Source organism: Trachurus japonicus, chromosome 20 (assembly GCF_045865225.1).
Source record: "Trachurus japonicus isolate A0001 chromosome 20, Traja_1.0".
Classification (NCBI taxonomy): Eukaryota; Metazoa; Chordata; class Actinopteri; order Carangiformes; family Carangidae; genus Trachurus; species Trachurus japonicus.
Window position 1 is genome coordinate 13,586,629 of NC_140926.1, and position 25,263 is coordinate 13,611,891.

The 25,263-nt window shown below is 42.7% G+C and overlaps 2 protein-coding genes across 3 annotated transcripts; both read right to left on the reverse strand.

The window, feature by feature from the left end:
* Nucleotides 1-771: 771 nt before the first annotated feature.
* On the reverse strand, nucleotides 772-4,435 carry LOC146966563 (uncharacterized). The gene is made up of 5 exons (XM_085763141.1): nucleotides 4,280-4,435; nucleotides 4,010-4,041; nucleotides 3,353-3,520; nucleotides 2,217-2,308; nucleotides 772-1,433 (listed from the first exon to the last, which is right to left on the reverse strand). Exons 1-5 carry the CDS (start codon nucleotides 4,344-4,346, stop codon nucleotides 1,169-1,171), a joined length of 624 nt encoding a protein of 207 aa, XP_085619267.1. The 5' UTR covers nucleotides 4,347-4,435; the 3' UTR covers nucleotides 772-1,168.
* A 2,153-nt stretch (nucleotides 4,436-6,588) lies between these two features.
* rrs1 (ribosome biogenesis regulator 1 homolog) lies at nucleotides 6,589-7,965 on the reverse strand. Of its 2 annotated transcripts, XM_085763305.1 has the most exons (2): nucleotides 6,919-7,965; nucleotides 6,589-6,885 (listed from the first exon to the last, which is right to left on the reverse strand). In XM_085763305.1, exons 1-2 carry the CDS (start codon nucleotides 7,946-7,948, stop codon nucleotides 6,830-6,832), a joined length of 1,086 nt encoding a protein of 361 aa, XP_085619431.1. In that variant the 5' UTR covers nucleotides 7,949-7,965; the 3' UTR covers nucleotides 6,589-6,829. The 2 variants fall into 2 exon arrangements, with proteins under 2 accessions (XP_085619431.1, XP_085619428.1); XM_085763302.1 differs by having other exon boundaries at nucleotides 6,589-7,965.
* Between the last annotated feature and the right edge of the window lie 17,298 nt (nucleotides 7,966-25,263).

A 25,263-nucleotide genomic window follows, 5' to 3' on the forward strand; every position in this document is an offset into this window, starting at 1 on the left:
TGAATCACAGTTTGCTCAGGGGACCAGTGGTGCTGTCTTTTTGTGTGTGTGTGTGTGTGTGTGTGTGTGTGTGTGTGTGTGTGTGTGTGTGTGTATGTGTGTGTGTGTAACATTTACGCCCTTCCCTGTGCAAGACATGCCTCCCAAACACTGGCCCCAGAGTGACTGCCTCCTACAGCCTTTATTACAAAGGATTATATCAAACAGTGGGAGAGGAGGAGGAGGTCAAGGCCAAGGTTAGGATTAGGTTTGGTGTTTGTGTCCTCTGCGAGGAGGTAATCTACAGCCCACCCTATAGAGACGCAGCTACGGGGACACGCTGGGAGGCACCGCGGAAGAAGAAGACTATACGTGTGACTTCTGAGGGCTGCTTTGTGGTTGCTCGGGGCAACCGGCACAATCCCTGGTCCTTTGGCGAGGCTTTCAGCAGGCCTCAATCACACTTCCTCTCGCTTGAGAGAGCTCTCTCTCTCCGGCGCTGTGAAAAAGGAGGGAGGCCCAGGGTGTTCAAAGGAAAATGAAGTATGAGGTAATATACTAAGGCATGTTTCCACGGAAATAAAGAGATGTTAGCTGGTACTGTAGGCATTTGCTGGTTTTATAACCATGATGATAATAACTTACAATATTATAGGCCTACTACACATCCATATATGTATATACAGACATATAAACAGATTAACATATGCAGATGAGGTAAAGACACATGACAGATGAAACAGACAACTGATATAACATTTGTTGTAGAAAAAGGATAAACCCTCATACACTTATGACTGCAGTGACTGTGATTATATATTCTCCAAAGCCTTTAATTATAATAATACATAATAATCTTTAGGTTGTTGTTGAACCTCTGGCCACACCCCCATCAGTGATGTCACAGTGTGACTGCCCATCAGATGTAATTAGCAAAACACCTTCAGTGACTTCATTAATTTGTGTGTGCGTGCGTGCGTGTGTGTGTGTGTGTGGACATTTGGCACTGGGCTGGATTTGACCTTGTGTTTCCTGAAATGCAGCCAAGTCAAGAAACCAGATTTGGCAACAGGTTCTTGCTCAAATCGGGACATTCGAGACCTGTCTTCAATATTTCAGAAGCTTCACCCCACAACTCCTCCACCCACCACCTCTTAGTTCAGCCACCCAGGACAAAGCGCAGGGCCCCCTAGTCGCCCTCGAAGGCCCCGTTGGTGGCTCCCTGGCATTCACTCTTTTTCCGGCACTTGGACAAAATCCTGTGGAGCAGGCTCGGGGATCTGTGTGTCGGAGGTTGGGAGGCCACAGGCTGAGGCTGAGGGATCTGGGGTCTGCGCACCAGGAAGGGGCCCTCACGTTCACCCTGGCCCCTATCCAGTGCCATTCCTCCTCCTCCTCCTCCCTCTCCTCCTCCTCCTCGGCCCCCCCTCCTGAGCGCCTGCAGAATGTGTCCACTGGGGGACAAAGAGGAAATAACAAACACAAAGGCCCTGTTTATTCCTCGTGACCCAAATTCCACCGCTAGCAGACAAGACAGGCACCGAGCTGTACAGAGGGTTCTGTGTAGTGTGTGTTTGTGTGTGTGTGTGTGTGTTAGTCTATCTGTGTAAGCAAAGTTTCATGGCAGGCTGTCAAATATAAATACCCTCGACACTCACACAAACTGCAAGATAGATACAGTAGCCGATCAGAAAGCTCTTGTTGTAGCTATAACTAAGAGATTCAACATTTCTTTTTTTTTCTTTTTTTAAATGCTTAATATCTGACAATACATTAGGAAAATTATATTATTATAAGAATTATTATATAAGATCATTCTGTCAAACATTTCCAAAGTCTTTCCTTTCCCTCCTCTGTAAGCCTTAATGAGATGCAGTGTAGTGAGAGGGGATTGACTAGTGTGTGTGGTTGTGTGTGTGTCCCTATGTGTGTGTGTGTGTGTGTGTGTGTGTGTGTGTGTGTGTGTGTGTGTGTACTCCTGCATGTACGTGTGTGTTTGGGGGTTTAGTAATCAGTGTGCTTTGTCAACTAATGAGGGACGAGAGGGGCCACCTGTTCAGGGGCGCTGGGCGGAGAGCAGTGGGATGGGACTCGGGGATGGGGGATGTAGGGAACAGCTGCTGGATGCCTGGTGGTGTGTGTGTATGTGTGTGTGTGTGTGCGTGTGCATGATGTGTGTGCTTTTGAGGTGGATATGTATTTGTTATGATGAAAGCCGTGCGTGTGTTTACACTTACTTTACATATCTGATGCGTGCACCTGAGTCGTTGTCCCAGGCGGAGGCTCTCAGTGAAACGCTCCTTCGCACGCCTCTGGGAGGAAGATTCAGCTGAGGGAGGAAACAAAGTGTGTTTGTGTTAAAATTATCTTGATGTCCTGAAATAACCTCCACACTGTCTCTGATATCCTCTTCTCGCTGCTCTGTGGTTTTCACCTTAAACATGTTATCTTGGTGTATTTTCTTTTTCTTTATTTAGACATTTGTGGAACAGAAATCTATGTTTATTTGAGCAATTTATGGTTAAGCCTGTGTTTGTCACTATATCATCTGTGGTCCCGCTAAACATAACAATATATCCAGTCTTTTCATACAGCAAAACACACTAATGACCAAAACATTCCCATATGTATGTATATAATATGTAAATAAGACACTTAGGGAGCTATAGAAATATAATTTTGAGTACCTGTTATATCATATTTAATAAATAGATTAAGACAATCACATTATGACAAAAATGATTTGGTATTATTAGGTGGAGGCTAAACAAACAAAAATGATCCTGATTTTCAGACTCAACAAACTCAACTCCTAAACACTAGATCCTACATTTCCCATCATGCAACTTAATAGTGACCCTCGAAGCCTCACTGCCCCCTAAATGTCCCTTTATATTAGACCCCCAGTTATTTTTTACAACCCAGTTCAGATTAAAACACTTCTGTACTGGTTAGAGTTTGGGTGAACACTGTGTTGAGGCCCTTGTCATACAGAAGTGGCCTCTGGTTAATCTGAACTGGCTGGAAAAACACAACACTGCATACATAATACACCTGTTTTCACTTGCTGAGTAGCACATTGGAGTAAATTAAACTCAAGGGGTGGTGTTACTGGCATGTCCTGACTGAATTTTGGCTAAAAGCTTGTCAGTCATCATTATTTATTAAACATTTACCACCCCAAAATGTAAAATATCTGATATTAAATCATCACAATTGTTCTGTCTTTGGCAGAGAATAATGTTTTTCATGCACAATCCCACTGATCATAGTATAAAACATAATGTCTACACTTGGACATGAAGCAGCAGCAGCAGCAGCAGCACAGTCCAGTCATGCAGCATTGCTGCGCACATTCAGGAGGCAAACCAACCTGGCTCAGCTCCATCACACAGGAGGCGGGGAAGTAGCCCTGCTGGCCGTCCTGCAGCCGCCCAAACCACCTCTCCTCCTCATGTTTGGACAGCACCAGGATGACGTCACCTAGAGACAGCTCCAGCTCATCTGGCCAGTGGGGCCTGTAGCTGTGCACCACCACCATCTAAAGGACAGAGGGAGAGTGGCAGCCTGCGTCACCTCTCAGCTGTGAATGTCAAACTTCAACATGCTCGTTCGCCACTGTTTACATTCACTGTGGCTCTGCTGCATTGTTTTGTGCTCTTAATGTTAAAAAGCTGTTGTGTCCAAGTGGTCTCTGCAGTTCACAGGTCAGAGTCAGTGAATGGAGAGGATTATGTGTCAAGACTCAGAGATTAACTGCTGTGCAGTGAAATAGAAACCCTAAATCTGGGTCTACTCTTCATTATCTGTTCCACCTAAATATGGTGCATGTTTGTCACAGGAATTAGATGAATGAAACACATAATGGAGCTACAGGAAATTGATTGACCTTGCATAACATCAATGTCAACCCCATCAATTTGGGAATTTTGTTTTCTATGCGAAAAATTAACAACATGCGTTCAACAACAACGTTTTCTATTAATGAATATTTGATAGGTTTTTATATTAATGAGAATGGTCAACTTGCCTTTTCAGCTTCTGCTCTGTATCGATACCTCCCTGTTAACCATTAAAAGTGGAGATGAATCAGCAAAAAAACAGAAGGTTAGTTTTACACTTATTTAAATCCTCTCATAAACTCATGTACAAATGTATCAGAGCAAGACATGACCTTCAGAAAGAAACAAAAACAAAGATTTAGCCCCATTATTTATTGATCATCTGCCATGTTTCTCTGAGCAGCAGTGTAAATAATGTCATGCTAAGCCACGCTTCACTGCAGATATGATTCACTCACCTTGTGGAGCAAGGACAGTGGTGAAGACTTCAAAGTGTTCATTGCTGTGCATGTAGATACGCTGCATCTTGAAGATCTGAAACTTGCACACTGGACGAGGCTCCTGCTCCCCCTCTCTCTCACTCTCTGCCTCCTTCTCTCTTTCTCTCTCTCCACTACCTTTAAATAAATGCAGCTGACTAATCCACTGCAGCACTGACTGGAGCTGGACACAAGCAACCACACATCCCACCCCAGGGTGCAACACACACGAACAGCAGAGTTTGCAGCAGAAAAATGTGTGATTCTTTGACAAATGATTCAGATTTCTTTGATTTCTAGGTTAAATATCACAGATCTATCGACTACATATTTGAATTTCTGGTCAATCAGTGGAATAAAAGGCGGACTTCATCCCTGTCATCATGCTTGACCACCTCATCTTCATGCCAGTGCCTATTGTTCCCTCACCATCTGGTCACATGCGGGATAAGTTGAGAGGCCACTGCCACTGCCGCCCTGGCGTGAGATGAGAATTCATAATTTTACCTCATCAACAGTGCTTGATTGATTTAGGGTTATTGACTGTGTCCCATTTTCCAGTGGCCTGGGTGAGCAGGGACAAAGATGAATGGGCTTGGGACAGAGTGGCGGATTGCTCAACAGATGGTGATTGAACCCCCCCACCACTCACCACCCTCACCCCACCTAACACCACCATACACCAACACCATCTCCCCTCTCCCCTCTGAGCTTGAGCTTGTGTCTGCCATTTAAAATAAAATCCATCCAGTAACAGGAGAGAGATCACTCAGCCAGATGATCATCGTGTCTGAGCGCCGGAAGTTTTACTGTGCAAACCTGCAACAATTATGAAAGATGACATTTGTGTATAATGAATTTTATTATTTATCTGTAACAAATCTACATTTATAAAGTACAAACTGTCAACAGGAAATAAGACTGAAATCCTGTCAGGGCGGCCGTGGATTAGCCTGTGCAAGAAGTGTGTTTGTGCACTGAAAGAGGAAACACCTGTAAATGGATGAGACAACTCATTAGCCTCATTATGTGCAGCCTCAGGAGTCCTGCACAATACTCTGTTGCTTTATATCCCCTGATAGATAACTCTTATTCAAAGTAGACAAATGAATTTATAACAGACTAAAATACTGTTCAAATAATATGATTAACAACTACTTTAAATGGATTAAGGATAAGCGCAAATGCAGGTGATGAGAGCCATCTGACACTTCTCACTGCTCCTAATTCAGAGAGATGTCTGCAGGCCAGAGTGAAACCTTTACATAACCAATAACCACCGCTAAGCTGCTTAGAAAACTGATCTAATGTTTACTTCTTGGAAGAAGAAAACACACGAGCACTCAGTGTTCAAGCGTTTATCTGTTAAGACAATTTGGGCAGGTACAAAGAAAATATCTGTGACAAATATATATGTTGTGCACTCCATGTTTTGCAAAGGAAAAGCACAGAAGAAGGTGATAAAATGGGATTAAGAGGCTGTAGCTACATCAAACATCACGGCTCCATTAATCATTTAGTCTTTTGCTGATGTGCCTTTGGTTTGTTACTGCAGCTGAATTTAAAGAACCTGAGTAATAGGGATATAAATTTGAGATCTTCCAGAGCAGTGCGGGCAATATAAGGATATATAATATTTGTCAAATTTAAGACTCGAGCACCTCTTAAATAAAATAGTTATCCTTCCTTTTGTGTTACATACTTCTCTGTTTTTAATGAGAATGGTAAACTTGCCTTCTCAGCTTCTGCTCTGTACAGTGCAATTGACAGAAAAGTGTAATGTTAAATATTTTTGAGAGCTTTTACAAGATTGTTGATTGTTGCACGTAGATTCCTCTGTGATGAAAATTAAAATTAAAAAATAGTCTATAATTCACTTAATGTTTTGGTGTCTAATATATTTTTTGACTTGCTTTAACACTATGAGTCCTCCTCTTAGCACAACAGGTACCATTAGTATGTCACTGACAGAAAGCTCACTTCTGATGCATTAACTTTTATGACAGTGATTTGCATTTGTGCGTCCTGTACTCACTCAGACCATTTCACATTAACAAGTGCAAATTAACAGCCCAAAACTAAATGTTGTGAAACACTAGAAAAGTGACTAACATTTGAGAAACTGGAGTAAGATGATGTTGAAAAAACACCATCATTTTACTTATTTCTTGCATGACACCAGGAAACAAAAAGCAGTTTCAAGCTTTTTCATTATTTAAAATTTCTACTCCATGTCTTTTATAGTTGAGGTGACATCCATTCTGCACTGAATTAAACAGGAGAGAGAAGAAAATCAACTGATTTTAATATGGGCTGCAAGATTAAACTGTAATCTGTGTTATACATTAATATTACATTAACCAATTTACAGTGGAACTCATTTACAGGAAGTGGAAGAGCCACAGAAAAGCTGGACAATCACAACACCACACCCATGGTTCAGATGAATCAAACAAACAAGTCTTTTCATATCGAGTGTCCAAGTCCAAGGCACAACCAGATGTGGCCAGATGCAGGAGGTCACAGTCCTCAGTGCTTCCCACCTCTCTTCTTCCCTCCTCCACCTCCTCCTCTTCCTCCTCCTCCTCCTGCTGCTGCTCTTCCTCCTGGTCTTCCACCTGGTTTCCCACCTGGTCTTCCTCCTTTACCTTTACCTTTCCCACCCCCTCCCCCTCCACCCTTTCCTTTCCCCTTCCCTGACATGTTCCCTCCCTTGCGTCCCTTCTTCCCTCCCTTCTTGTATCTGGCCGCGGCCTCCTCTCTGTCCTCCTCTCTCATCTGTTTGTTCACAGCCTTGGTGATGTCCAGCTTGGGCTTCTTGCTGTCCATGAGCTTCAGTAGCTCCAGCTGCTTCTGCCTCTCGGTGGAGAAGTCTCCGATGAGGGGCTCGAACTTCCTCTTCTTGCCCGTGTTCTTCGGTGCTTTCTCTTTGGGCAGCCGGTCCTGGAAGCGGCCCGCGGACGCCGTGGAGGATTTGGCCACGTTCACGGCGCGGGTCAGCTCGTCTTTGGACTGCTGGGCTTTGGGGGTCAGCCCCACGCCGGGGATCTTCACTTTCTGCGCCCGCGCGATGTTCTTCAGCCGGTTGAACTCGTTCTTGGCCACGCGCTCCTTCTTGGCTTTTACGCGCTTGGCGAACTGGTCCTCGTCGGGGTGCGCGGTCTCCGGCACCTCGATCAGCCAGTCCTTGGTGTCGTCTTTGGCCCGTTGGTAGCCCCAGCGCCTCCTCCACTCCTTCGCCGTCTCATCCCACACCAGGTTGGTCTTCTTCTTCTTCTGGATCCCCTTCAGTTTGGCGAACTGCTCCCATTTGGTCGGGGGTCTGGGCTTCGGGGGGGGCTTCTCTCGGGGCAGCGGGGTCGTGGGCTCCGGTAGTTTGGCCACGATCGCCTCCTCGACGCGCTCCGTGGGCTGTTTCCAGATCTGGTTGACGAGGAGCTGAGTGTTGTCCCGGGCCAAGGACCGGAGGAAGTCCTCCTTCTTCTGCTCCTTGAAGTCCCGGGACTCGATCCTGTTCTTGTCGCACGCCAACAAGTTCCCCACGTCAAACTCCAGCTCCAGCTCCTTGTGGACCGTGATGCTGCGCAGCTTCTCCGCCTCGTCTTGCTCGGCTTTGGCCAACAGCTCCTCCACACTGCACGCAGCCATGTTGCCCCAGTGCTGTTAAATGTTCCCCCACGTGTGATACAGAAAAACACGGAAAAACACAGTAAACTACTTCCGGGTTCATAGTTCACACCGGGAGGTTTCTCCTTTAACCACAAGAGGGCGACATTGTTCCACTTCCTCATGTGACAATGAACAAATAATGATTATAGGTGAGATAACACAAGAAATAATCCAGTAATATGTTTAATAATAGAGCTATAGGAATAAACAAATGAGTGTTATATAATATAGATATATGTACTGTACTTAGAAACCTTATGTTTAGATTTATGTGTCAGCTTGATGCATCAGAAAATAATATTTGACCAACATCAACAGTAGCTACCTGGTTTCAGTGTCTGTACCGACTGTAAAAAGAAAGAAAGGTCTGTACTGGAGAAACTGGTAGCTACAGTTGTCTCTTGTTAACTTTAAATTAATCTCAATACCCAATTTAAACAACTAGCTATGTCAAACACTTCTTCCTCATTAAGAATTTGACTATACACTTCACTGAACAGCACACACTCTGAGTAAATGTGCTCTACAACAACTGTCTGCATTGCACTCATGTAAGCTGCATATCAAACCAATTAACTTTTAATCTTTACGACACAAATCATCTCATATCTATATATCTATGTGACCTATGTTGTTCTGTGACCTGCCCTGAGCGGGTTTCGAACCCGGGTCGACGATGTTAACTATACTGTATGTACTCACATAAACTTTCCCTTATATGAGACAGTCACCTTCTATCAAACTGTGTACAAACATTAATCATTCTGCAGAGAGGAACTCAGACATCCAGGTGGAGTCATAATAAGTAAGAAAGTAGATTTTTTCTTTATATTTTATTAAAGAATAAAAATGTAGGTTATCTCAATACTGACTGACAATACGTTTATACTATTTATTATGGTCTTCATCAGGATACAGAGTTCCCACACATAGGGCTTTTTTATCTTGGATGATTTAAAAGGTGCAAAGGACAAATTCTTAGCAGGTGCAGCAGCTAACAATACAGGCCAATGATCAGGATCTTGTTTAGAAATCCAAAATCTCTATTTTGCTTTACATTCAATTTTAATTGAATTGGTAAAAAAAAAAAAAAACATGTTTCCATGTGACATGTAGCCTACTTAAACAAGAAAGAAGGAACATTTTAATGATTTTGATTAGCAAACTCTGTAAAAATTACATCAGCATAGTTTCAAACCAATTTCAAACCAATAAAGATGTATTTATTGCAGCACTATTATTTTCCTCCTGAAGTCAAGGATACCCTGGAAGCTTTTCTTCTTGAGCATATATTGTTTTAAGTGTTATGAAATATTCAAGTCTTCTTTTGGTATGTGTTTTTTCTTCTCTGTGAGTTTCTCTGCTGTGACTTTTATAATGGCTGCGCTTCATTTTAAAGTTCTGGAGTTGTGATAAACTTTATAATAGGATTGCTTCAAGTGTTTTCATGAGAGATTAAATTCAGTCAAGTATTAATATCCTTCCCTTCTCTGTAATGTATTCTGTATGTGTTTCTGCCATATATCCAGCACCATAATAACTCTATTTTTGCCCTTGTCTCCACTAATTTGGAGGAGGAGATGGAGGAGAAGGGGTGGGGATCCTATTACCACTGACTGGCTGCCGCTTTCTCTACGACAGTGGTGTTATTATTTTGGGCTCCAGTAATTACATTCATCACCACACTTGCCATGTGAATGCTAACACTCTGACAGGCACAGAGATAAGGTCACAAGTGATGCTGTGTTTGGAGATGTGAGAAGGAAATGCGTAATTAGGGGCCCAAAGTCCCTGTTGTGATTTAGAAAAGGCTATAGGTCTTTTGTGACGTGGATGCATATTGTCTAAAACCAGCCAATTTCACCAGTCCACTAGTTAGTAGCTGGCCTCAGTTCCCTGCATGTGTCACCCTCTGTCTCCACAAGTGTTGAGGATTTTTTATTTTTTTGCTGACTTTTGATCCAGGGTGAGTTCATCCAAACAGGATTACTTTTCCATGGTGTTTCTTTTATGGAAGAATACAGAGCACAGGGCAGATAAAGCTCTCTTTGAGCCGTGACCATGGAGCAAAGTCATTCCCACTGTCAGTGTCTGCGTCTCCACTGCTTTTAAATGTGCTTAAGAGGATAAGATTTAGAAAGAGTTCTCTTCATAACACAGTAATGCTCTCATGTGGAAACCCTGGCAGGTTTGGATTTTTTTTTCTTATTTGTTAGTTTCAGTCAAAGGAGCTCAGTCCTCTTTATCAAGCAGATTCTCTGGCTCCTTCCTCCCCACCAAAACCCTGAAAAAATGACATTTTGGACTCACAGCAGGGGTTTATATTGACATTAGTCTTACCTGCGCTCCAAATGGAAGATATAATACAAGCAGTAACATAGAATATCTCAATAATGCTGATTTACACTTGAAATATAAATAATATTAAACATAAACTAGGTTTTATTTTTGTTTTATGAGATGTTTGGTAGCAAGAGAAAACCCATCTACATGTAAACTACTGCAGTGTGAGGAGGTTTGATCCTGGCTTTATTCACAAAGACATCATTGTAATTTATCTAGTTAACTGAGTGGACAGACACACAACAAGATTCACATGTGCAGTTTTGTCCTATTTCAACAGACGAGTCTCAGAGCATTTACTGACCTGTGCAAAACTACACTTTTTATACCACATTCACTCCCTTCATGTCACACAATCATCCCTCGCATCCAAAATGTTATTTTTTAGGAAGAATGACATTTGCTCCTTTTTGCACCTCACAAGGTGTTATGTTAATGTATTTTATGCCCTTTTCTACTCCTCACTATCATTTTTACTGCCAGAGATGTACTGCATCTCTTGAGACTTTCTGGTTAAATAAAGGATGGATAAATAAAATACACAAATTGCATGATGTCCAGAATTCACCTGCATATGCTACAGGCAATGCTTTGACAGTGTTGTTGCATGTACTGTTTGTATGGTAGTGTAAAAATCTCTTGAACATAGTGATTTTATCTACAGTATATACACAACCGTAATTATTTGAAATCAAGCACTTGATTATTTAAGCAGAATATGTCACTGATCATGTAATACAAATAACTGAGATGCAATCAAAACTGTTTGCACCTTTGCATAGTTATAGTTTTTTATGAATGGGTAAAACTTGTGAATGGTTACTAAACAGAGGCAAACCCATAACTCTAACAGGATCAGTGTTTTGCATCATCTAAAGTGCTACAAAGACCATTCATGCTGCATATTGTAGCCCTATTTATAGACATATGCACATGTGTGGTTAAAATGCTGCGTTTCCCCACTTTACTTGAAGATTTTCACACCGCCTTTCACGTGTTACAGCTTTAGCGCCATTCTGCGTTAGTCACAGACAAAAATGTCGGTCATGTGATGATCCGTGCGAGCTTCTCTTTTTGTTATCAGCATCTTTAAATACCTACTGACTGGTGGCCACGATGATGATCCATGAATCACAGGGAGAGGGACATAAAAAGACGTTCATTCATGCAAAAAAAAAAAAACGAGCCAGAGGCTTGAAACTTCCCTCTCCTTCCCAAAGTTGACCTGTTAGCATCAAAGAAGAGGTGAGAGCGCCAGAGGGCCAGATATAGAAAGAGAGCAAAATAATCTCATCAGCACCACCCTGGCATAAATCAGACGTGATTAGCTGCTGACAGTTTGCCTGTGTATTTATAGTTGTTGTATTATTACATGAAATTCTTTGACCTACATGGCTGGAGGACAGAAATGGCCTTTTTTTTTTTTTTTTTATCCCCAAGACGATTTCCAGTGCTTTTGTAAAATATCTTACAAAATACTGTATTTCTGTTTGTTTCATAAGGTGATGCTGCTTTTGTTCAGGAAGAAAAGAAAAAGATTGAGCATGCAAAGCAGACATTTCAGAGTTCACTTCTATCATATAGGAGCATATAGGAGGCTTAAAATATTCCGTGTACATACAGTCAGCCTACAGATCCATCACTGTGGTAAATATCGTGGGTAACAGCTTCACGTGACATGATTTCTCAGAGAGGAATCGATAAAAGGGACTGCGTGTCCAAGTTAACCCTAAGCTGCTCATGCAAAAAACAAACAGTCCACATGACTGAGCTGTTAGCTGATAGGCTTAGGCACTTTTGTAGATTACATTCACTACTTCCTGTTTCCACACCGAGAGGGAAATGAGTGTCCCCTGGCGAAGAGAGTTTAGTTGGCTGACAGTTGAGGTCAGAGCTCTTTATTGATCTGCCGTGGTTGGGACAGAAACACCATTTGGCCCTGTGCAATATGCCTCACAGCTACCTGCTGCTCCCAAACTACCGCCCACACTGCATGGTATCTCACACTCCAAGGAAAGGACAAGCCAGAAGATAAACAGCATCAACTGCAAGGGGGCATCAGCAAAAGGCCCTGCGGTTACTTTGCTGCATCTCTTGTATTCATTTCGAACCTTTTAAAGGGGAACTATGCAAGTCAGGTTGCTTTTCAGCTGCTTTGCTAACCCTCCTCGTGGCCATGTGCATTTGTTTTCAACGAAGCTGGCAAGAAAGCAATCCATGGAGCAGTGAATAACATTATTTATCATATACGCTTTATGATGTGTATAGTGTAGTCTTATCTGTCATAAACAAGAGATTACAGGTTACGGAGCGCGTTTGTGTGGCGGTGCCGCAGAGACGAGAGCTGGGACACCGGGTCGGAGGCTCTGATCTTACAAGGTTGGTTTTCAGCCAAGAGACGCTATAGGTGGAAGGTGGAGAGCCTCCATTCTCCCTGGAACAAGTTACAAGTCATTTATTTAACCAACACTATTACGTGAAAGCTGTTTAATGAAGGTAAAAATGTAGCATAGTTAAGATAAAAATCCTGCATAGGTCCTCTTTAAACTATGACAACAGAGGTCAAAAGGTAATCCAGTGTTTCAGAGCTCATGCTGCTGCAGGTATTACCCAGCTATCTGCAGCCAGATTGCAGCAGGTGTTCTGTTTGCAGGTGAGCAGGAAACACAGCTGTGGACTCCCGGAAGTGCAAACTGTCTCCCTGCAAGCTGACGTGAATGAAACAGGTCAGCTGCATCACAAAACCTGGCCTGCTTCCTAGAACCAGCACGGCATGGAGAGGAGAGTCCTTGAGATATCATTCCAACCACATTACCAGTGTGTGTGTGTGTGTGTGTGTGTACGTGAAAGGATACCAGTTCATACAACCGAGTGCATGACGTATGTGTGTGTGTGTGTGTGTGCGTGCGCGCTGCAGTGGCTCCATGCTGGATGTTGGAAGCAGACGGAGCCGGGTAGCGCCTGGTGTCATGGCAACTTACAGAGGTCGTCCCTCAGTTTTGTATTCAGCAGCACTGTGGGAGCTTATCGCAGTGACATCATCGGGTACACCCTGTACTCTGCTGAGCCAGAGCCTCCACCAAGTCCACCACCAAGTTTGTGAGAATAATGATGAAATGATTAGTAAGTGATTAACACATCTTCAAGTCTCCTTCATCAGCTGCTCACACTTTTCTCCACATTTTTGCATCAGAAGTAGAAGTCGAGGTTCACAAACAGCAGGTCACAGCCTTTCCATCACTCCTAACCAATGACAAGGACATTTATTTTAAGGTATTTCAGCAAGACTTAGCACATGAGTAACATCACTCTTGTGTCTGTAAAGTAAATATGAAGCTACTGATAGCAGCTGGTTAGCTTAGCTTCGCAAAAAGACTGGAAACCAAGGGGAAACAGCTTGAATGACCCTGTCAAAAAGAAACTAAATCTGCCTGTTAGACCACTAGCACAACTAACACTTTCTATCTGTGTTGATTAATCTATGCAAAAACTGAGATGTGAAAACACTAAACATTGATTGACATGGTTATATTTTGGTGGGATGAGGTCACTTCCATCATAAAACTGTTTCCTCCTGTTTCTAGTCTTCCTGCTATGCTAAGCTAAGCCAATCAGCTGGTAGCAATGTGGCTTCTCTGCAAGAAACCATATAGGCTACACCTATTTAATAAAATGCTGAACTGCTCCTTTTAGTCACAGCAGATTACATATTAGCAACGCACAAACACTGTGGATAAGTTCATACTGTCACGGATCCTTCCAGTCTTTCACCTCATCATCACGTTAAATCTCCACTGGGCTTTTATAACTTGTGGGGTGTCTTTAAATAGCTTGTCATTTTCTTCCACAGCCTGTGGTATTTTTCACATACATATAATCAGATCCCCCATCTCTCTTTCTCACACACACACACACACACACACACACACAGAAAAAAAGAGAGAGGAGCAGAGACACCAACTTTTGCCGAACCTGTGCAGCCTTATGTGTCATCCAGCCCCTCGGGTAGAGCCTAAGAAATCCTCTTTGAAGCCTCGGTACAGCTCCAATAATGAGGGGGCTGTGCGCCGGGCCCCTACGTGAGGGGCATCCAGGGCCCTTATTGATCCCCGTTAATTAGTCCATAGGTGCACACTGGCGCATAATTAGACTGATCCTGAGCTTAATGAATGCAGACAGCCATTAATTCCTCTGGGGAATTGTTCACTGCAGGAAGGGTGTCGAATTTGGTCAACCAGACATTATTTTGGGGAATAGCCTGTTTTATCACAGATATGATGATGTACACACAGAAAACAGCTGAGCAGAATGTGAATAGTTTTATCAGAATCAGAATTACTTTATTGATCCATGAAGGGAAATTCTGCAAGCTCCTGAATATTAAATGAAAGAACGATGAAAAATGTAATATGCATAAGAGTTGGATGGATCAAAGAATATGTATAGTGTGTATGTATTATGTATAGTAATGTCTTGTTCTGCAATGTAAAGAGCATGCATTGACCAGTTTGTGTGGCTTGAAAAGAAGGAGAGCCTTGATGACGTGCCCTTAGATGCCTTATCAAAGACAAGAAGGCTTTTAGCCGCTAAGTGCTGCTCAACTTGACGCCCACCGTTTGATGGCAATGGATCATGGGGAGGGGAAAAAAAAAAGATGATACAGAGAGAAATTGTTTCAAACAAAATCTATATTCTGACAAGACTGACAAATGAGGCTTTTTAGAGATTCGCTGAAGACCCCGTCGTCTCCCTCGTGGGGTAGTCACTCAGACATTTTAACTCTCAATTGAACTTCAGAAACACTTGTGAGAACTGAAAAGTGTTGAGCAGGAGATGTAAATGTTGACTTCAAGTCAGAGGTCAAGCTTAGAGATGACCTTCTTTTGCAACTCAAGATCATTTTTTTCTTTAACAATTTGTTGAATGGTTGTACTACTAGTTGCTTTAGTGTTAGTGCTTTCTTTTTTTTGCAGCCGTTTATCTCTAATCCTGGACTGAGTTGACACAGCTAGGGACCAGCAGCAGCAGCAGCGCCGTTCAACACCAGCAGCTACTCCTCCTGGATCAGTCAATGTTGTTGAATGACTCAGAGAAGCGGTGCTCATTAGCAAAAGGGCAGAAATCACCTTGCTCTCCTCATCCTCTGGGCCACTGTCACTTGTCGCCAACAGAGTGTCAGAGCGCTGGCTGCTGGCATGCTAAACGTCCCTGCGTGGCCAGAATCACGTCAGAGCAGAGAATCACATGGAGGCCTTCTCCTCCTACTGTGTGACTCCTGTCAGCCCGCTTTGCTTTGTTCTCCCAAAAGTTGTCTGATCAATGCTGTGATTAAATGTTGGTCACGCATCATGCAACCCTTTGGCCTGACATGATGCAACAGTCGCTAATTGCAAGCTACATTCACCCAACTGTCCTCTCTCGTGGTATGACAGACGCCGAACAGCATCAGGATCCCAGGGGAGGTTCCTGAGCTATAAATAATATGGATCACATACATCTATGCAGGGACCCTCAAGCAGCGGTACGCTCGCTTTGATATGTAAATTTAATCCGCGCCTTTCCCCACCCCATGCCCTCCAGTTTGAGTAAGTGAAACAATTTAGAGGAATTTCACAGGGCATCTGAGGTTTAGAATACTCAAACAGCCCTGGTTTCTAAAATAACATTTGATCTTGGAGTTAAAGCATAATTTGTGCTAAATTGTATTAAATTCATCAGGTTTGGATGGAGATGGAGGTTTGGCTGGATTCAACCAAAAGCTGCCAGCTCGTATGCCCACAGAAAAGACTAATAATCGTGATTTTACAGCTGGACATAATTCATCTGGGAACTAGATGGACTATAGGATCTTTGATTTGCATTTAAAAGCAAATCTTAGGTTTTTGCAATATATATAAAGGAAATTATACCACGTTACAATGACAAATGCACAGGCGACGCACTGTCAGCTGAAATTAAGGTATGTTTGTCTGACATATAGAACTCATGGCAGCAGTAAGTGCATCCACAAAGAAAAACACTGGTCACAAATGGACACTTTAAAGTGTAGCGGTTAAGTAAGTCGCCCCAGACTAAATTGAACCGGCACCTCTGTCATCATTCTTCAGAGAACTGTAGATTGTGACCTTCAGTATACAAAACCTGAATGTAAGGCCGGGCTGCCTTTTAGAAACCACTTTTAGCTAACTCCTGTGCACAAAGGAGCGAAAACCTGGTGCAAAACCTGAGAAATGAAAAGATCTGAGCGTCAGCGAACTTTTATGGGTACTTTTTGGATCTCGGCGTGCAAAGCAGATTTTTTACCTCCTCCATCCTCCAGAGGGAGAGGGATTTTTTTTGTATTCAACAAACAAAGTTTCAGACTGTGACAGCATCTCAAAAATGCTTGAATCTGTTTCAAAGCAAAGCGTGACACTGCTCCCTCTTAGGTGCTTGATATCATTTTGTGTTTCTGTTATTTTGTCCACACTTGCTCAGGCTTCTGAGGTTCGATGGGAGGTGGTGGCTTTGAAACGTGACACTCCTGCTGCACTTTTTTTTTATTCCGGGCACAGCAGGAAGTGAAGAAAGTTGCTAAAAATGGCAGAAGTTGGTATTTCTCAGAGAAGACTTCTTTTATTTCCATAATTTGCACTGCAGCTATGAAAAACATCCTAAGGTCTTTCATGAGAATGACACTCACACATCTACTTTTCACTCAAACAAGAGTGTTCGTCTCAAAGTGAAACCAAACATCACCAGCCCTGTGCTAATTCTCAGGTTTATTTTAGTTTTTTTTTTTTTCCTCTGGAGCAAAGATTTATGGATAATTTAGACTCCATGTTTCATTTGCTCATTGCCTGCTTACATGGTGTCAATGGAGAGTAATGCGTGTGACAGCCGCAAGGCCTCAACTGTATATGTATTCCCAAATAAAACATGATGATTCAGTGTCACAGATGATTTACAGCAGATAACGGATGGCGGATCCATTTTGTTATTCTTTACATGCTGTTACAGGCGGGGAGGAGGAGGGGTGCGACAAAGCAGCATCTCGACTGTAATTGTGCGAATGGCCTCGGGGTACGTACAACCTACTTGTGGTTAGTTAGGCTCCTGTTCCTTCTGCCCTGTTTGAAAGTCATTGCCAATCCAAGTTCAACTAAACTACGTATGTCCAGCCCGGGGCTCAGTGTTATATCACACAACCCAACCAAGCAGATGGCTGCACACACTTAGTCTCAGCTCCTGCCTTCTGCTGGAGGTTTGTTAGTGCAAAGTATACACATTGTTGTGTGAGCATGACAGAGACACAAAGAGCCGTGCGTACATGCATGTGTGCCGGGATACAAAAACAAACTTGTGCATAGCGCCGAGCGATGGCTTCCAGCTCAATGCAGAGCGAGAGGTTGGTGTTGTGCCAATATCTAAATCCCTCATCTAATTAATGTTTACATAACTGTGGCTAATGTAATTCATGCTCACCCATGTTGAGTGGGGGTCAAGGAGCTTGGGGAAGCCCACCTGAGTTGACAATAGCCGGTGTGGGAGTTGAATGCACAGCCCAGTGAACTGGACACATCAGGGATTGAGAGGTGGAAAAAAACAACAACACACACACACGCACGCACACACACACACACACACACACACACACACACACACTCACACACTCTCTAATTACAAAGCACAGCTTGCAAACGGTGGTCACAGAGCAGTCCAGTAATCAAACTGAAAGTTCTTGGAAAACTTATTTGCGAGTGTAACCCATGATCAATAAATATGTGCTTCCCACACACATCCTTGCTAATTGAAGTGGTAAAAAAGAAACACCTTCGCATTGAGACAACTGTGTTAAAAAGGCGCCTTGCCAACATGAAAGCAAAGTTATTAAACAGATGTTACTCACCGGTATTTAAAAGTAGAAACAACAATTAGCTATGTAAATACAGGTACTCAAATATAATGACTAAAAATTGAATTAATTTTGACTATATTTATAGCTAAAGCAATAACAGCCTGCCGCCACCACAACAGAGCACTTAGTGAGTTTTAAAAGCTGCTTGAATTTAATGGCAAGGAATCATGAAAGTTAATCTAAATTGCTGTCTCGACAGGGGACCAAGACAAACCTCACCTTTAGTACACTGTCTTGTATGCTTACGCATATATTGTTTTAGGAGGAGTCTAATAGCTAATACAAGACAACAGACAACTAATTCTGCAAAAAAAAAAACACAACAAGTATTTAAAGCAAGTGTTTGTTGTTACAAAATCAAGAGCGACACATTTAATTGTGCTATAATTATACATCAACTAAAATAACCTGCTACTGTTTAAAGTAGAAAAATATTATATTGTGTTATATTCAGTGGCAGACTCTTTTATCAGCGTCTGAGGGTCATCACAGGTGCAGCAGGAGATCATGGTGTAAGTGTGAAGTACTTGATTCATTGAAAATGTCAAAGAGAGTGGAAAAGTAAATGTGAGTTTGCTAAGTTAAGGTGTTACAGGCAGAGACACTATCCGAGGACATAAGAGACTCTTGAAGACAAAGAAGGAAGCCCCTGCTCTGATAGCAGTCTGTAGCTTGTTCCACCATCGGGAAACCACAGACGAGAGCAGTCTGGATGATCTGGGGCCGTGCCAGCCGACACAGGGTCGAGCACCGGCCTGTTGGACTGAGTTCAAGCAGATGGGTGCAGGTCCAGAATCTGATTCGTGATGATCAGTTGCGATGACGTCACTCTTCGCTCTTGCTCGTGACTTTGAGCAATCAGAGGTTTACTGAGGGTAATGGTTGTTAAGCTGAACTGTAAGGTAGAAAGAAAATATACTGTATGGCAAAGATACAATTTTGTGGATATTTGAAGAAGCTTTTTTTTTTTTCTTTTGTAAAGATTAGGAAGATGGTATAATGTGAACCTTAGAACAAAGAAGAGATTTACAGGCTGAGGCAGGATGTGGTAAGCAGCTTAGACTACATACAGAGGTCAGTGTTAGCCAGCAAAACTGAAACTGGAGAATCTACAGATCGTGTTAGTCAGATAGGGGATTCAAAAGAGCAAAACTTGACGCTAAGAAAGGCCAAACGTAGGCTGCATGGTGGTGGTGGGTGGACAACAGGGCTGCAGAGGTGTCACTCTGATAACCACCTCAACAAAAACAAGCCACTGGTAAACAGCTTCAGCAGCAGGATATGACAAGATCTGACAAAGCAGCTGAAGCAGATACAGCGGATTAACCCCAGGAGAGTATAAAAGGAAGGGAAAAGATGAAGCTGCGTGAAATTACGGGACATTTTAAGCAACGTTAAATGTGTTGCCATCACCTCAGAAGCTCTGTGTGAAGACCACGCGTGTCCTCGGGGCTCTGACCCAGCGCCGCTTAAACATATCAGGATGCAGAGTCTTTCACAAGGTCAATATGCAGCATTGGCAGCATATCAAAAACCTGGCAGCTGCAAATGAGAGCATAATAAACATAAACTAATTTTTTTTTAGCCTTTAGCAGAAGTGAATGAAGTAAATAAAACTGTGTTGAACTGAGCAGGGGGAAAAAAGGTTTAGTAGAGATAGGCCTACTGTAGGACGGCGAAAACCCTGAGGACATTCTTGTTGATGAGAGGAAAGTTTAAACATCTTACTGTGAAAATCAAGCAAGAAAAGCAGCTGAGGAAACAGGAGAGCTACAAGTTCATACGTCAGGTTTCTTCCTGCATTAACACAACCTGGGACAGTTACATCAGATCCTCTGTACTGCTAAATGGTTGAATGACCTCCCATCATCACTGGAAAACAGTATGCATGTGTGTGTGTGGTAGTGAAGGACGGAGCAGTTCCTGGCACCTCTCCCCTCCCTGACAGCTCTCTCTCTCTCTCTCTACAGAAACGATGTCACTCTTGGGTCGTCCAGTCACTCACGCTGATGAATTTACCAGACAAGGAGCAGCTCACGCGTCCAGCTATACCTGCCATCCATCCCTTCATCCTCCTCTCTGTCTCCTACCTGTGTCTCCTTTGTATCCATATGTTCCCCCCTCCCTCAGTGCTGTTGTCTATTCACCCTCTCCTCTCTCTGTAGGGTTAAGCCTGGTGTTGAAAGCTTCAGATTAATGTGTGTATCTCTACTGATTGATTCATTACATTAGTTTTATTTTACTAGTTCACTTGATTGATGCCGAGCTCTGGAAGCTTTTAAATTACGGTCACTCCATCGAATTAATGACAGAGAACAAAGTTCAGTCCATCAATGATTCTCCGACACCTCTCACGCTTTTAACGCCCCAGTGTATTTATTACAAAAACCAACAGAACCAATTTGTTTCCACATATTTTACTATTTCTTTTCTTTTCCCCTGAAAAGCCAATTCTGTTTGTTCAATTTATTGCACCCACTGAAAAAAAGATGAGTGTCTTTTCTTTTTCTTGTGCTGTTTGCTGCTGCAGATTTTCCCTGAGCTGCCGTTTGGTGTGATTGTCTTCGTTTTTTTTTCTTTTGGCACGATGCCACTGTGTGATCAGCGCCTGTTAGCTCCTCGCTGATGATCAGAGAGAAAAACCAAGGAGTGAACTGCAGACACCTACACAACCGAGTAAGAGAACAGGAATTCTTTTGCAACTACTTTGCTGAGAAATAAAGGAAACACGGGATGAGTCATTTGATTTACTCAAGGGTAAAACATGCTCAGATAATGAGGTCAGTTATGTACAGCATGCTTCTTCTATTGCACGGACACTCTTTCAATTATCCTCTAATGTGATAAACACTGTAATCAAGACTATATTTCTGTGATGAGGACACAAAGGGAGTATTATGACCTCCACCACAATACATAACACCCCCCCCCCCCCCCCTCTTCTCTCCTGCACTTGTTGTTTTCCTCATTAGGCCACTCTGAATGCACTTTTCTGAAAAACAGCCATGCATCTCATCCTGCACAAACACAGCTGAGATGATCACTGCATCTTCACTGGCTTGCATCCTGTCTAATGTGGTGGAGGACATCCTTTATGTATGTGTGCTATGGGGCAAATGCCCAGTGCGATCATCTAAGGGGATTTGTGTGGGGGGGGGGGGGCTTTGTGCACATGACAGGCAGGAGGAAGCACCCTGTTTGTACACACGTAGAGAGAGGGCAACGCCTCCTCGCAAACGGGCAACCTCCAGTCAATTGGATGAACTCGTCACCACTCACACCGAGGATATCACATCTGCCGTCCCTTATAGACAAAGGCCAGGACGTGACCGCTGGAATAATTGATGTCAAATGTGCCTTTATGAGTTGTGTTGACTGAACTGGTCACTGCTGTGTGCTGATGTATGTATGTATCTCTCTTTATTACAGCTCAGCTCTGTCCGCATCCTCATGATCAACTGTAACTTGTGAAAAAGTTGCAGCAGACATGCTTGGTTGAAAAGAAGACGAAGACAGACAGAGAAAATAAACCACACTGCCTTCACTGCAGTGACAGATCTGTCTCATTAGTGCTCATCTGGACAATAAACATCTCCCGTCCCCCAAAACTCACCACATCTGCTCTTCAGTGCAAAACATACAACAGGGAACTTCTTTGCTACATATTACATTAGGAAATCGGGGTTGGATAACAACAGTCCTGACCAATTCAATTTGCATTTTGGCAACTTTGCTCGGGTTTATGAACTTGTTTCTGGATCTTAACCCAGATAGAAAGCCTCTGTGTACACATATCTTAGTGAAGCACTGATCAGTGTAAGACAGACCAAAGTGACAGACATCCACAGAGACAGGAAGAAACCCATTCAGCCTTTTCAACCGTTATGCTTGTGATTGTTACTTTAAATGAGGGTAGCTGCACTGAAAGCAAAAGAGATTTTTAAGGCCAGTGACGCTGCGAGACAAACTGAATCTAAAATAAGGAAAACCATTTGAAATGCCTCTTTTCTCTGGCTGTTTTCCGTCACATTGACCCATATGATAACTGTCAGAGTCCATGCATATGATGTTTGTCAGTCTGCACTCAGACCTGGGGATATTTTTTGCTCTCCTGCCACTGATCGCTCTTTGAAACAACATAAAGACTTGACAGAAGGACTTAGGTTATAAATGATTCCAAACCTGAGCCATGACACCATGGGATCAGCAATATATGTTCAGATTAAGCAGCCCGCCCCCCAAAGAACCAATTATGGTCAGAGTGTGTTATTAAAGAGCAAAGAAAACTGGGTTACAATTTTGGTGGAATGGCTTTGCCCTAGATTTCTCTTGAAATTGCAATTTTTTTGTCACATCTACACAGTCTAAGAGTGGACATGTGTATGTGCTGCTTCATGCATTTGAATAAAGCATAACTCATGTATGTCACATATCACTGATGAAAATAAAATATCCCCAAATATAACGTGAAATCATGCACAGAGCCAGAACTGTCAAATGGATGCAAAGGGAATTAAGAGCAAAATACTGAAAAGAGTTCCCCATATGAAGGATGTATACATAAACATTAAAATAGCAATGTGCAATGCACACACAGGTATTTTATTTTGACGAGATAGTGAGCTGCAGATCCTGCGTCAGCGCTGGACAGGATAAAAGACAATTTCTTGTTAAATTTTGAACACCACAGGCGACGTGTTCGAGTCCTGTCAAGTCATCTGAATCCACATGTGGATCAGCGACGTGGCCCATCACCGAAACAACATTTACGGTCCCGTTCCTTTTGTCTGTTTTCCAAACAATTACCCACGTCTGTGCAACCTTTTGCTAAAACTACAGCCCTCAGCTGTTCTGGAAAATTATTGAGTCCTTTATAAAAATGGATGTGCGTACTTGTGGCCCTTTTTAAAAAGAATTTATGGCTTCAGTTGGAAGTGATGGGCTCCAGGCAGAATGTCACAGACAGACAGGGTTGAGACGTCAGAAAGTAATGAAAGCAGGAGCTGACAGATTGTTGGTTTGGAGGTTTCACAGGATTTGCTGTCAACGAAAACATGAGAATCCCAGACTCATCCTTGAATTTAATGAATTCAGTTGATTATGCATAGACAGCCGGTGAGATCCAAGTATCTATTCCCCAATTTAAAGATAATCTTTTCAAATTAGAGAGGATATTTAGACTCATAATTGGGCATAGTCATGTCTGGATTTAAAGACAAAGGAGGAATAGATAAATAATAGATTAAATAATTGTCTTCACAGATCCGGTGTGAGGAGACTGGACTGGCATCCACTGTGTGAACAAGCATTAAAGGGAAGCCTCTGATTTAACACCTTTAGAGGTACGCATGCGAGATTCATATAGACAGAGTGGCCCTTGAGGGTTTCGCTGCATTATGGACAGCTTTGCTTCACATGTTCTCATGCAGGCGATGCACACACTCCTCCTCTGCATGCAAACCACAGGAGAAAGCCAGCTGCCTCACATTTAATTTTTCAAGATGTGATCATTTCAGGAGCTTCGAAAGATTGAGATCTTATAATTACAGGTGTGATGATTGTGAAATCCTGAAAGCTGCATCAGGACAAATTCAGAATGGCGGACTGAAGGGATACTGACTAGCAGCTTTTTATCCTGCATAATTAATGAGTATGTTTAGTCTCATTATTGTGTTCACTGCCATGACTGAACATTTTCAAACATTGAATTACTTATATCAAGATGACTGGTCAAATGAAAGGTCTCTGTGTGGTTTTGTGGTCAATTGTAAAACAAGAAATGCCATTTCTGTAATGTTTCCAATGTCTTTTTTCTTAAGACGAAAGGCCAAGCTCCCACTTCTATTAAAGAGGTGTTTTTATAACAGGTTATATCACCGGGCTATAAACCACAAGGACACCTGAGCTACAGGACTGAGGTCAGGTGGTGGTCTAAGTGCTGAGCCCTGGGCTTCGCAGCATCAGAATACCTGTTCATACTCATTTAGGCAGCCTGGGCGACCTTGTTTATTAAAATGAGTTCGTCAAAGTCAAACACTGGAAGTATTAGGAGAAACACCCAGCTCGGTCCGCCGGGGAAAGCAGCCCAATTATTTAGGGAGGGACTGTTCGGCAAGATGCACTTGTCCCTTCCTGATCACAATTAGAAAGGCAAATGATCAATTAAAAGAATCGGTTGCCATGGCGTTTCAGTGGTTCTGTGCTAGCTTTACTCAGAAGCGGTTTGCAGTGTCTCCTGAGGAAATTCATCTTCACATGGTCTAATCCGGTCCCTTGAAAAAAACAGATTTTCATCATAATCTTTCTTTTTTTTATTATTCTCTAACAGCACAGACAGGTCAGAGTCAGAGGTCATATTAAGTGGCAACATCCCAATTTCCCTGCAGGAGTCATTAAAGTTTAATCTAATCATCTAAGCGACCCGCTCTAATTGAGGGAACAAAAGGATAATAATTTAAGCCTGAGTCTTTTCCGGTACGGCATCACAGGAGAGGATTTTTCTCCCAGTCATCTGTTCAGGGACAGTGATTTGAAAATGAGGTGACATGAGCTGACCACAAGCAGTCACTCTCTCATCTGGCGGTGTTTTCTATTTGTGTCAGGCAACATGTGTTTCTCATGATGGGACCTGACACCTCCCCTGGAGCAGCACGGAGCACGGAAGAGCGACAAAGTGGAGAGAGAAACATTTTCACACCGGCCGCAAAAACTACGCTCCGATCCTCTGAAATGTCAAAGGATAATATGTGAAATTTGCAAGATGGCAGAAATGATTAAGAAGAGTCCATCTTGTACATTTACAAAATCAAATTTTTCTCCTCTCCTCACTCTCAAATTGACGGTTTTGTACTTGAGTGCACAGTATGTGCTAAGTCACTTTGACCTCTGCATATGCTGTATGTCTGGAACTTAGTTTCTCCCCAGGCTGAATGTCTAGGCGAAATGGATTTGCTGTTCAGGATTAATGGGAATGGTTTTTTTTACCATATTATCAAGAGTTACTTAACAAATACAGTTCATTCAGAAAGTCTTCGGACCACTTCAGGTTTTTGCA

Bases quoted from the DNA above. Each gene is read 5' to 3' on its own strand.
- LOC146966563 (XM_085763141.1), bottom strand. From the start codon at position 4,346: ATGCAGCGTATCTACATGCACAGCAATGAACACTTTGAAGTCTTCACC. The intron at 4,042-4,279 runs GTGAGTGAATCA...AATGGTTAACAG, and splicing joins CACTGTCCTTGCTCCACAAG to GGAGGTATCGATACAGAGCA. The intron at 3,521-4,009 runs GCAAGTTGACCA...TCTGTCCTTTAG, and splicing joins ACAGAGCAGAAGCTGAAAAG to ATGGTGGTGGTGCACAGCTA.
- rrs1 (XM_085763302.1), bottom strand. From the start codon at position 7,948: ATGGCTGCGTGCAGTGTGGAGGAGCTGTTGGCCAAAGCCGAGCAAGAC.